This window comes from Jaculus jaculus, chromosome 1 (assembly GCF_020740685.1).
Source record: "Jaculus jaculus isolate mJacJac1 chromosome 1, mJacJac1.mat.Y.cur, whole genome shotgun sequence".
Taxonomy (NCBI): domain Eukaryota; kingdom Metazoa; phylum Chordata; class Mammalia; order Rodentia; family Dipodidae; genus Jaculus; species Jaculus jaculus.
In genome coordinates, this window is record NC_059102.1 from 247,392,595 (window position 1) to 247,406,077 (window position 13,483).

General features: G+C 43.9%; 1 protein-coding gene across 3 annotated transcripts in view; it reads right to left on the reverse strand.

Moving 5' to 3' along the window:
- Positions 1 to 1,171: 1,171 nt before the first annotated feature.
- Positions 1,172 to 13,483, reverse strand: part of Ctcf (CCCTC-binding factor) — a 112,913-nt gene continuing 100,601 nt past the window's right edge. For 2 of the 3 annotated variants that reach the window (XM_004661689.2, XM_045152190.1), the window contains 2 exons: positions 4,168 to 4,332; positions 1,172 to 2,652 (listed from right to left, as the gene is read on the reverse strand). In XM_004661689.2, coding sequence (XP_004661746.1) covers positions 2,468 to 2,652; positions 4,168 to 4,332 — 350 coding nt within the window. In that variant the 3' untranslated portion in view covers positions 1,172 to 2,467. The remainder of the gene's footprint in view (positions 2,653 to 4,167; positions 4,333 to 13,483) is intronic. The other variant, XM_045152191.1, reaches the window with a different exon arrangement.

The following is a 13,483-nucleotide window of genomic DNA, read 5'->3' on the forward strand; positions in this document are numbered from 1 at the left end:
CCTTTGGCTATGCAGGCAACCACCTTAACCACTAAATCATCTCTAGCGCCCCCCCAAACTTACTATTTTATTTATTAGAAAGAAAAAACAGGGGTGCCATGGCCTCTAGCAGAGGCAAACAAACTCCAAACACATGCACCACTTTGCACATCTGGCTTATGTGGGTACTGGGAATTGAACTTGGGTCCTTTGACTTTGTAGGCAAGTGCCTTAACCACTAAGCCATCTCTCCAGTCCTCTTTATTTCGGCTCTATTTATTTTTAAATATTTGTTTATGAGAGAGAAAGAGACAGATAGAAAAAGAGAATGGGCATGCCAGAGCCTCTAGCCACTGCAGAGACATGTGCCCCCTTGTGCATCTGGTTTACGTGGGTCCTGGGGAATCGAACCCAGATCCTTAGGCTTCACAGGCAAATGCTGTAACTGCTAAGCCATTTCTCCAGTCCCCTTCAGCTTTATTTTTCATTTGAGAGAGAGAGAAAGAGGCAGAGAGTGGGAGAGAGAGAATGGCTTGCCAGGGCCTCCAGCCACTGCAAAGGAACTCCAGACGCATGTGCCCCCTTGTGCATCGGCTTATGTGGGTCCTGGGTAATTGAACCTTGAACAGGGGTTCTTAGGCTTCACAGGCAAGTGCTTAACCACTAAGCCCTCTCTCAAGCAACCCCCCTTTTTTTCTTCGAGGTAGGGTCTTACTCCGGCCTAGGCTGACCTAGAATTAACTATGTAGTCTCAGGGTGGCCTTGAACTCATGGCAACGCTCCTACCTCTGCCTCCTGAGTGCTGGGATCAAAGGTGTGGGACACCAAGCCCCAGCTTGTTTTTTTTTTTTTTTTTTTTTGGTAAGGTAGGGTTTCACTCTAGCTGAGGCTGACCTAAAATTGGAATTCACTCTTTAGTCTCAGGGTGGCTTAGTACTCACATCAATCCTCCTACCTCTGCCTCCTGAGTGCTGGGATTGGCATGTGCCATCATGCCTAATCGTGTACATTCACTTCTGTACTAACATACATTTGACAGGAGTTAAAATTTGTAGCAGGCTGCACTCAATATCCTGTCAATTGCCAAGAACAGCTATTTCCTCCTATCGCAGAGGAAGTGACATATAAGACAACATAGGCCAGAACACAGGTCTCCAGCTATCAGGAATCACACAAAATGGAGTCTTCAAAGTGCCTGTTAATCCGTTATGATTTATTAGCTGTACAGCAGTAGATCCTCCTCCCCAGCTTTCAACCCCATTACATATTTTATTACAGGTCTCATGTTGGCGTCCTAAAATAATGAAAAATATCACACAGTACAGCTAAGTACAAAATGCATCAACCTAGAGTCTGATAGCTAACTGATGGCTCTCTTAAAAAGCAATACACAGAAGAAAAAAGTGTTTGAAATCAGTAAGACTGAGGTTCTCTAAAAACATGTATTAAACATGTGACAGTTCATGTGCAAGAATCATTTTAAAGTTGGTTTTGCTTCACATTATTGTTTTTTTTTTTGTTGTTGCAAATCCAAGGTTTAAATTACTGACCTCATTAAATTTTTTGGCCAGCTTGTCAGAGCTGCTGTGACCTACTCATAATTACCCTTCTGGCTTTAACAGAAGATTTATAAAATACAACATTCAGCTACAAACAGCAAAGGAAATGTTGATGGGAAATCATAAATGAAAGTTAATTGTACAGGTTCAAATGCTGGCTCCATGGCTAGTAATCATGACTCCACATGGGTCCATTACTAGCAGGTGGCAGTCTGGGTGCTCTTCTGCTACATGATTGTGATCCGATTCAACATTTACATACCACTGAGTCTGTGGGTGACTTAATTTGCAAGTAATTAAAATGCTGGGTTTTCTTACACTGCACTTCTTTTCAACCTCTTAATTAATGGAAAAGATTAAAATGTAAAAAAGGTTATTTACAAGCTTGACCATACCAGAAACTTTGCCAAGAAAGAGGCAAAGCTTTCAGGACAGAAACTGATCGTAGCATGCCATACTACTGGTGTGCAGCTGGCTCCGAACAAAGGGAGTCAGGGAAAAGCAAAAGCAAAAAACAGGTTAAAAGTCTAAGTCCTTCCCAAGTCTGCATTTACAATTAAAAACTCTCTTGGGAAGAAGACCATAGAACTCTGGGAAACCCGTGGCCATTTTGGAGTGGTTTACTAAATTAAGAGAGAGGGATCAATGTCTCTGTTTCCATCTAAGAAAACTAGTTAGGCATCAACACTGTCCTCAGCACTTCACAGTAAACCATCAGGGATTCAAGAACATTCCATGATTTGCTAACATCAAACAGCAAGTTCTAGTTAAATCACATTTTTCTAACATCATCCTGGAAGTTTTCGTTCTCAGTATGTTTTGGTAAAATGATGCTTTTCCCAAAGCCAAAAGAAGAAAGGAAGAAAAATTAAGAGTCGAGCCGTTTAAACACAGCTCCAAACAGTCCTGTGATGAGCAAGGCCCCGTCATCACCGGTCCATCATGCTGAGAATCATCTCAGGCGTGAGGTCTCCATTGGGGGCATCTGTGGTGGCTGGCTGGGCCTCCTCTTCTTCTCCCTCCACAGGCTCAGCATCTGGCTCTTTTTTGACTTCAACTATAATGTTCTCAATTGCACCTGTATTCTGGTCTTCGACCTGAATGATGGCTGTTGCTGGTAATGAAGAGCACAAACAAAACCAAAGTGGCACATTAAACCCCCAAGAATTACAAGGATTCTCTTAAGACGTTGACAGTAAGCAAGATGGCAGCAACTTAGTGAGCCTTAGCAGTGACACTAAGAAGTAAGAAAAAGTAAAAGGAGCTGGGCACTTGGCAGGCAGAAAGAAGTAGGAGGATCACTGAGTTCAAGCCACCCTGAGACTACATAGTAAGTTCCAGGTCAGCCTGGACTACAGCAAGATCCTACCTCAAAAAAGCAAACCAAAAACCAACCAACCAAACAAAAACAACCCTGTTTAAAAGCACTTGAGAGACTGAGACAAGCAGATCACCACAAATTTAAGGCGGCCCTATGCTACAGTGAGAGAATGAGGGAGGAAGATGGAGGAAAAAGAGGAGACAGATGAGCCAAAGCAGCCGGGCGTGGTGGCACACACTTTTCATCCCAGCACTCGGGAGGCAGACGTAGGAGGATTGCACGAGTTCAAGGCCACCCTGAGACTACAGAGTTAATTCCAGGTCAGCCTGGACCAGAGTGAGACTCTACCTTAAAAAAAAAAAAAAAAAAATCCAAAGCAAAAAATTGGCCATCCATAAAATAAAAAGTCTCAACACTCTAGAAATTGTCAAAGAACAATGCTGACACTGATCTTCATGTTTCCCAAACTGCACATTCAAAAGCCTTTGTGTTTTCTTTTGTTATCTTTATAAATTTAAGATTTTCAAGTATGAGGGAGGAAAAAAAACCCAACCCCACATACATGTGACTAGATTACTTCATGGAGTGTATGATGTAACTGACACTTCTGGTTCTGCAGCCCTCCCAGCAGTCTGCTCACTCAAGTGTGCGCAGGTGAAGCGAGGCTGGTTCTAGGACAGAGTGACTTGCTTTGCTGTGTGTGATGGGCATCTACACAAGGCTCACTTTTCAGAAGATCAAGAGACACACATGAGTAGGAGTGTAGAGGAGAGCAAATACCTCGAGGTCCTCTTAACTTAAATTTTCATTCTCTCTCTCATTCTCCCTCTCTCACTCTATCTGTAGCCTAGGCCAACCTTAAACTTGTGATCCTCTTGCTTGGATTATTTAGGATTACTCCCAAGTGTGTGCCCAGCTTTTCAGGTCTAAAATTATTCAGAGGGGCAATCTCAGTGCACAAACTGCTTTATTCCACCCTTGAAAAATTAGCTTTTATATTCATTATTGTATTAATTCTGTCACTGACTGTGGCTTTGTGGTGTTACAAAGCCCTTCCACATTAACAGTGCCCATCTTCTCGAACCCTTCTACTTTGGACCTTTTCTGGAACTGTAACAGGCTTTTAGAGACTTCCTCATGTTTCTCAGTAAACTAACTTCTAAAATATCTCTTCCTAAGAGTTTGTTTGCCAATGAGACCATAACTTGTTCTCATGGCTTAGTTCCCATGTTCCCAAGAACACAGACTCTTTGGCTCTCTCAAGTGTTGAGAAGATGCCAGATTACTAAACTGAGGCAAGCAACTTACGCTGGCACTGTTTGGGCTGGTTGGTTCTTCCAGGGGGTCTTCCTCTCCGCTTCTTGGCGGGTGGTGGGGCTGGGGTCACAGGCTGAGGCTCTGGCTCTGGTTCAATTTCCACTGCAGGCTCCTCTTCATCCTCATTGTCATCCAACTCTGGCTCCGCATTTTCTTCTCATGAAATCAAGGAGCATAGACCAAGTAAAAGTAGTGAAAGAAAAAGAAAAAAAAAAAAAAGAAAAAGAAAATCAAGTAATTGCATATTCTGTGAAGTTTTGTTCTACACTTATTTCCTTTACAAGAAAAACTCTGCATATGGCTAGAGAGATGGCTCAGTGGTTAAAAGTGCTTTGGTTGCAAGGCCTGCTGGCTGGGGGTTCAATTCTCCAGTATACATGAAAAGTCAGATGCACAAAGTGGTAAAAGCTTCTGAAGTTCATTTGCAGGGACAAGAGGCCCGGTTGTGCCCATTCTTTCCCATCCATCCATCCTCTCTTCTCTCTCTGCTTACCATTTCTTTTTTCTGAGGTAGGGTCTTGCTGTAGCCCAGGCTAAACTGGAAATCATTATGTAGTTTCAGGTTGGCCTCGAACTCACAGCAATCCTACCTCAGCCACCCAAAGCGCTGGGGGGGGGGGAGAGGGAGAATGGGTACACCAGTGTCTCTAATCCCTACAAAGGAACTCCAAACGAATGCGCCACTTTGTGCATCTGGCTTTATGTGGATATTGGGGAATTGATCCTGGGTTATTAGGCTTTGCAGCTGAGCCATTTCTCCAGCCCTACATATTTTATTTTATTTTTATGAGAGAGAGAGAGAGAACTGGCATACCAGGGCCTTAGCCACTGCAATGGAACTCCAGATGCCTGAGCTGCCTAGTTGGCATGTGAGACCTTGTGTTTACCTCACCTTTGTGTTTCTGGCTTATGTGGGATCTGGAGTCAAACATAGGTCCTTAGGGTTTGCAGGCAAGTGCCATAGCTGCCAAGCCATCTCTCTAGCGCCCTATCTTAATAGAAGTGGGATGGTCTAAAAAAAGTTTTCTGTGCCAAGCACATGCCTTTAATCCCAGCACTCAGGAGGCAGAGGTAGGAGGATCGCTGTGAGTTCGAGGCCACCCTGAGACTCCATAGTGAATTCCAGGTCAGCCCAGGCTAGAGTAAGATCCTACCTCAAAAAAAGAAAAAAGTTTTCTTAGAGGCAGCTCGCTACCTTTTAAGCAAATAAAAACAAATGTTCTCTTTGTTATCCAAGGATAAAGTAGTAAAACAAGCCTGAATTGGACCATTCTCACCACTGATTGGGCAAAAGAGTATGTGTACACACTTGTGTAAGAAGGAACTACAGAAATTCTTAAATATATGGACACACTGGGAAGACCTATTTAACTAGGATAAGTGGAAACCATTCTTTTGGGACTAGCTTGTGAATATGTGTGCACATTTAGAAGCCAGAGGACAACTGAGTGTCATTCATCAGGTGTTGTCCACTCTTTTCTTTCATTATTTTCTGTTTATCTTTTATTATTTATTTCAAGGGGGAGGAATGTAGAAAAATAATGGGTGCACCAGGGCCTCCAGTCACATGCACTACCTTGTGCACCTGGCTCACATGGGTACTGGGGAATTGAACCTGGGTCCTTAGGCTTTGTAGGCAAGCGCCTTTAACAGCTAAGCCATCTTTTTAGCCCTTTTTGCTTCTTTCTTTTTAATTACTTATTTGACAGAGAAAGAGGGAGAGAGAATGGGTGCACCAGGGCCTCCAGCCACTGTAAATGAACTCCAGATGTGTGTGTGTGCGCCCCCATGTGCATCTGGCTAATGTGGGTCCTGGGGAACAGAACCTGGGTCCTTTGGCTTTGCAGGCAAATGCCTTAACTGCTAAGCCATCCCTCCAGCCCCTTTATTTATTTTTAAAATATATTTATTTGGGGGGGGGGAGGAAGGGAGGGGGAGGGAAGAAGGGAGGGGGAGGGAGGGAGAGACCAAGAGCAAGAAAGAGAGAATAGGTGTGCCAGTGCCAACAGCCACTGCAAACGATCTCCAGATGCATGTGCTCCCTTGTGCATCTGGCTTACATGGGTCCTGGAAAGCCAAACGAGGATCTTTTGGCTTTCCAGGCAAATGCCTTAACCGCCAAACCATCTCTCCAGCACTGTTTGTTTCTTGTTTCTTTTCTTTTCTTTTTTTTTTTTTTGAGGTAGGGTTTCACTCTAGCTGAGGCTGACCTGGAGTTCACTATATAGTCACAGGGTGGCCTCGAACTTATAGTGATCCTCCTACTTCTGCCTCCCGAATGCTAAGATTAAAGACATGCGTCATCCATGAATGGCTTTCTATTTTTTTTAAACTATAATTTATTTATTTGTTTGCAAGCAGGGAGAGGAGGGGAGGGGAGGGAAGGGTAGAGGAGAGGAAAGGAGAGAGAAGACAAAATAGGCATGCCAGGGCCACTAGCCCCTGCAAACTCCAGATTTTTGTGCCACTTGTACATCTGGTTTTATGTGGGTTGTGGGGAACTGAACCCAGGTCCTTAGGCTTTGTAGGCAAGCACCTTAACCACTGAGCATCTCACTAGCTCCGACTCTTTTTGTTTTCTCACATATGCCATGTGTGTGTAGGTGTCTTTTTTAGTCATTCTCAACTTCATTTACTAAGGCTGGGCCTCACTTAAACTCAGAACTCTCCAAGTTGGCTAGCCAGCTTTTAACTTAAAGTTCCCTTGTCTCTCTACCTCACATGTTCTAAGACCATACACAAGCCATACCCACCTAGCATTTATGTGGGTGCTGGGAATCTGAACTCTGGTCCTTATGCTTACATGGTTGGCACTTTATTTACTTAGCCATCTCAATTTTTTATTTTATTTATTTGAGAGAGAGAGAGAGAGAGAGAATGAGCATGCTGGGGCATTCAGCCACTGCAAATGACTCCAGATGCATGTGCCCCCTTGTGTATCTGGCTTACATGGGTCCTGGGGAATTAAACCTGGGTCCTTTGGCTTTGCAGGTAAATGCCTTAACTGCTAAGCCATCTCTCCAGTCTTACTTTTTTTTTTTTGAGAGAGAAAATGGGCACGCCAGGATCTTTAGCCTGCTGTGAACAAACTCCAGATGCATGTGCCCACTTGTGGCACATGTGTGACATTGCATGCTTGTGTCACTGTGTCTGGCTACATAGGACCTGGAGATTTGAAGATGAGTTCTTGGGCATTGCAGGCAAGTGCCTTAACCTCTAAACCATCTCTTCAGCCTTTTACAAAAATATTCTTATTTATTTATTTATTTATGAGAGAGGTGTGCAGATGAGAGATAGAATGGGTACACCAAGGCCTTTAGCCACTGCAAATTAACTCCAAACACATGCATCACCTTGTGCATCTGGCTTTACATGGGTACTGAGGAACTGAACATGGGTCTTTATGTTTCACAGGCAAGTGCCTTAACCACTATGTCATCTCTCCAGCCCTTTCAAAAGATTTTATTTATTTATTTATTATAATTACTATTATTTTGGTTTTCCAAAGTAGGGTCTCACTCTGTCCCAGGCAGACCTGGAATTCACTATGTAGTCTCAGGGTGGCCTCAAATTCACAATGATCTTCCTACCTCTGCCTCCCAAGTGCTGGGATTAAAGGCGTGTACTACAACATGCTTCAGATCCTCATGCCTCCACCTCTGGGCAGCTGGGACTACAGATATGAAGATTACAACCCATTCATACAGTATTGTGGCTCAAAACTTGGACTTGCAGGCTGGCGCTTGTGTAACCCGAGACATGCTCTTGTGTCCTGCTGAATACCCACAGAGAAGTTGGGCGTGGTGGCGCATGCCTTTAATCCCAGCACTCAGGAGGCAGAGGTAGGAGTATTGCTGTGAGTCTGAGGACACCCTGAGACTACATAGTGAATTCCAGGTCAGCCTGGGACAGAGTGAGACCCTAACTTGAAAAACGACAAACAAACCACAGACAAAATAACCACAGAGGTTCTGGCTGGGACCCCCATACCTTTCTGTTTGTTCTCTGTGGTTTTTGAGATCTACTCTGAGCAAACACTGAGCCTGATGAGAAGAAATGATAAGATCTGAACTGAGGTCTAGAGATCTTCCAGATAGAGTGAAGATCATACAGGGATTCCCTAAGACACAGTGCTGGGAGGTGTTAGACAATGACAGGAAGGCCTGGGAAAAGAGTGGGGCAGTGGTAGGAATTGTAGTGGAAGTGGTGGGTTGGTCCATCCAGGACCACTAACAAGATCAGGCTTGCTTCATTGCTGTATGTGTATATAGGCTTGGACAGACCTGTAGCTCAGGGATGATTCCTCTCCTGGACTCTAAGATTCCACCTCATCCCATTCCAGTAGCCCTGGGCAACTGTATGGGTGTCTCCTACAGTTGTGTGGCTGTTTCTTCTAGGTTAAAACATCCCTGGAAGGAAGGAGGGCAGGCTCATAAACAAAAATGTTACAAGAACTCACTAAAAATTTACAGTCCTTACTAAGCTGCTCTCAGGTTATAAAAGCAGTAAACAACTGATGGCACCTTCTCCCTGTAGACCAGCCAACTGTAAGCTGGAAAAAGCTGCACTGCATGCAGCCCTATGGGAGACAGAAGTCATCAGCAATGAAAACAGTGGACATTGGAAGCCTCAAGTTTGGCCTGATAGGCCAAGTGACTGAATGGGTGCAATAGTGATATGTCTGCTCTGGGGGAAACCAACTGCTCTCTAATTGGACTGGAAACCCGCTCTATGGGAAGGAATACATGCCTGGTACTGGAAACCTAATCAAAAGCCTATGGCAGGGGAGGTCATGTGCCTTAGGAGTATAAAGCCTGTTCATGTCTGGCTAAATGCATATATTATTCTCACTAGGCTGCCCTGAAAGCACTACATTTAATGTTCATATTCATATATTAATGCTACTCTCACTTTTCAGATGGAGGTGACCTCTGGGATGACCCAAAAGGCAACATAGTGCTGATAAGAAGGGATGGAGCTCCTGTCAGATTGGCCACCATCATGAAAACAAATGATCATAAATGTTGGCGGGGATGTGGAAAAAAAGGAACCCTTCTGCACTGCTGGTGGGAATGCAATCTGGTCCAGCCATTGTGGAAAACAGTGTGGAGGTTCCTAAAGCAGCTAGAGATTGATCTACCATATGACCCAGCTATAGCACTCCTAGGCATATATCCAAAGGACTCATCTCATTTCCTTAGAAGTACATGCTCAACCATGTTTATTGCTGCTCAATTTATAATAGCTGGGAAATGGAACCAGCCTAGATGTCCCTCAACAGATGAGTGGATAATGAAGATGTGGTACATTTATACAATGGAGTTCTACTCAGCGGTAAAGAAAAATGAAGTTATGAAATTTGCAGAAAAATGGATGGACCTGGAAAGTATTATACTAAGTCAGGTAACCCAGGCCCAGAAAGCCAAGCGCCACATGTTCTCTCTCATATGGGGATCCTAGCTACAGATGACTGGGCTTCTGCGTGAGAATGAAAATACTTAGTAGCAGAGGCCAGTAAGTTGAAAAGGAGACATAAAGGGTGGAGAAAGGAAGGGAGGAGGATACTTAATAGGGTGATATTGTATATATGTAATTACAATGTTTGTAATGTGGAGGTAATATGATTGAGAATGGAATTTCAAACGGGAAAGTGTGGGGGTGGGGAGGGAGGGAAATACCATGGGATATATTTTATAATCATGGAAAATGTTAATAAAAATTAAAAAAAAAAAAAAAGAAGGGATGGAGGAGAGTTGGAGAGATGGCTTAGTAATTAAGCGCTTGCCTGTGAAGCCCAAGGACCCCAGTTCAAGGCTGGATTCCCCAGGACCCACGTTAGCCAGATGCACAAGGGGGTGCACACATCTGGAGTTCATTTGCAGTGGCTGGAGGCTACTGGGGGGGGGGCGCCCATTCTCTCTCTCTCTGCCTCTTTCTCTCTCTGTCGCTCTCAAATAAAGAAATAAACACAAAAAAAAATTTTAAAAAGGGATGGAGAAGTCCATCACTAAAACATCTTTTTACTTATGTATTTGAGAGAGAGAGAGAAAGCAAGAGAGAGAAGAGAGAGAGAGGGAAAGGAACAGGCAGACAAAGACTGGGGGGGGAGTGCCAGGGGCTCCAGCCACTGCAAATGAACTCCAGACACATGCACCCTCTTGTGCATCTGGCTTACTGTGAGACCTGGGGAATCGAACTGGGGTCCTTTGGCTTCACAGGCAAATACCTTAACCACTAAGCCATTTTCCCAATCCCCCTAAAACATCTCTATCACAACGTCCAAGGCTCAGGGTACATTTAGGAAGAGATGGTGGAAAAAATTAAGAGCCAAAGGAAGGACACCAATCCTTACAATGCAATTGCCCAGGCAGAAACTGTTCTCGATATCCATGACTTAGCAGTGCCTAGCAGGACCTTCACAGACCTTCAAAATAGGAGAAAAAGATGATGACATCAAATTAAAAGACAGACTAATGGAGAGAGGGAGGGGATATGATGGAGAGCAGCAGAGTTGTGAAGCGGAAAATGGGGGAGGGGAGGGAAATATCATGGTTTATTGTCTGTAAGTATAGAAGTTGTCAATAAAAAACAAACAAGCAAGCAAAAAAAAAAAAAAAAAAAACTGGGCTGGAAGGATGTCTTAGCTGTTAAGGTGTCTGCCTGCAAAGCCAAAGGACCCAGGTTCAATTCCTCAGGACCCATGTTAGCCAGATGTACACAGGGGCACACGCATCTGGAGTTTGTTTGCAGTGGCTGGAGGCCCTGGCGCACCCATTCTCTCTCTCTCCCCCTCTTTCCCTATCAAATAAATAAATAAAGACAAAATTAGAATAAACCCAAAACACCAACTGTTGGCTATAAGGAGACTCTTCTGTGGAGTCGGTGACCTGTCACCCATGCTGCTGTGAACCTTTTGGTGAAGAAGCTTTCTGAGTCACCCACATTCCTGTAAGTAATTCCTCACCCATGCTTCTGTCAGTAATCCCAATAAACTCATCATTTCACAAGCTAAACACAATTAAAAAAAAAAAAAAAAGGGAGAAAGAGAAAGAGAAAGAAAGTGAGAGAGACAGAGAGAATGTGTGCGCTAGATGTATGCTCCATCTGGTGCATCTGGCTTACATGGGAGCTAGAGAATTGAACCTGGGTCCTCAGGCTTCACAGGCAAGTGCTTTAACCAAGCCATCTCTCCTGCCCCCTTTTAAAAATCTTTGCAGGTGTTTAGGATATGTGTATGTGGATAGTGCATGCTATAGTACATGTGTAGAATACAGAGGATACTCGTAAGTGCCAGTCCTTGCCTGAAACAGGGTCTCTGCTCATTGTTCTCTCTGTACATGCTTATGTATGCTAGCACATCAGAGACTGGCACTTAAGCAGCAAGATTTATTCCCACTGAATCAACTCCCAGGACTCAAAGGCCATTCTTTTTTTTTTTTTTTTTTTTTTTTTTGAGGTAGGGTCTCTAGCCCAGGCTGACCTGGAATTCATACCTCCACCTCCTGAGTGCTGGGATTAAAGGCGTGTGTCATCACACCTGGCTTTAAACATCCTTTTAAAACTGAACCAGATGTTATGGTATATTGTATTAGGTCTTCATGTTTTTTCTTTTTCTTTATTTTTCCCCTCTGAGGTAAAGTCTCAGTCTAGCCCAGGCTGACTTGGAATTCACTATGTCAGCTCAGGCTGGCCTCAAACTCACAGCGATTCTCCTACCTCTGCCTCCCAAGTACTGGGATTAAAGGTGTGCGCCATCACGCTCAGCTATTGCTTTATGTTTTGACCATATCGCATAATAGAGCTTTTACCAAAGACGTACATAAAACATAAATCTACTTAAAAAGTAACTATTGGGGCTGGAGAGATGGCGTGGCAGTTAAGGTACCTGCCTGCAGTGGCTAGAGGCCCTAGTGTGCAAATTCTCTTTCTCTCATAAAAAAGAAGTAGCACTAGAAATTAAGGTGATATATATTTAAAAACATTTTAGCTGTTTTTTGTTTTATTTGTTTGCTTATTTATTGTTTTTCGAGGTAGGGTTTCATTCTAAGCCCAGGCTGACCTGGAACTCATTTCTGCAGTCTGGGTGGCCTCCAACTCATGGTGATCCTCTTACTTCTGCCTCCTGGGTGCTGGGATTAAGGGCATGTGCCACCACACCCAGCTAATTGTTTTTAGTTTTGCAAGTCCCCCCCCCCCATGTTATTTATTTGCCAGGAAAGAGAGAATGAGTGCATGCATGCATGCTGCAGTTATACTACAGCAGGTAGAATACAAGCCTCTGCCATCAGTTCAGGGCTGTTCCACAGCTCACAAATGCATTTACTCAAAAGAATGCTTGTTATTCCTTGCCCATTACTGTGGCACAAAGAGTACACTACCATTTTCCTCCAAAACACGGAAGTTATTAGCATAAACTCATTTTGTTTGGAACAAAATGTCTAAAGTTAGATCTGTGAGTACATGTTTCATCTTCAGGACAAAATGCCTCACTTCTCAAGTGACTGAAATGCTAAGTGAAGACAGGAGGAACACGCTGGTAGGTGGCAGTGTGTCAAGTACAAGCTGCTTCCTTACTGAACTTGTTTAAGCCCCTATTGCCTAAGTTGGTCCAATGCCTAGAAAACTAAGCAAATTCAGTCAGAATTAGGGGAAAAAGCATAGAAAAGAAGGTTAATAGAATCAAAGGCTTTTTGGCTTGGAGAAACTTTGGGGAAAAGTCCTGAAAATCATATACTTTGCCGGTCAATCTCTAAAGACACAACCTTCTGGATTGGGGCAAGTAAGACTGGTTTTTGTCAGCAGTGGGATGGAGTCCGGGTTGACTGTTCTGGGGCATGAAGAAACACTACAAACAAGGTTCCAAACCAAACAAAAACTCAGGAGGCAGAGGTAGGAGAATCACTGGGACTACAAAGTGAGTTCCAAGTAAACCTTGGCTGTGGAATTCTATTTAGAAAGGCCATGCATGGCGACACACACCTTTAATTCCAACAACTGCGTGGCCAGGTCAGTCACCTGAGACTATAGAGTGAATTTCAGGTCAGCCTGGGTTAGGGAGAAACTCTACCTCAATAAACCAAACAGGAATTCTTTTGTTGCTGTTGTTGTTTTTGGTGCTGGGGACCAAACCCAAGGCCTTCACTTGCCAGGCAAGTGCTCATCCACTGAACAAAATCCTCATCCTCAGGTGTATGCCTTTAATCCCAACACTTGGGAGGCAGGAGGAGGAGGACTGCCATGAGACAGAGGCTACCCTGAGACTACATAATAAATTCTAGGTCAGCCTGGGCTACAGCAAGATCCTACC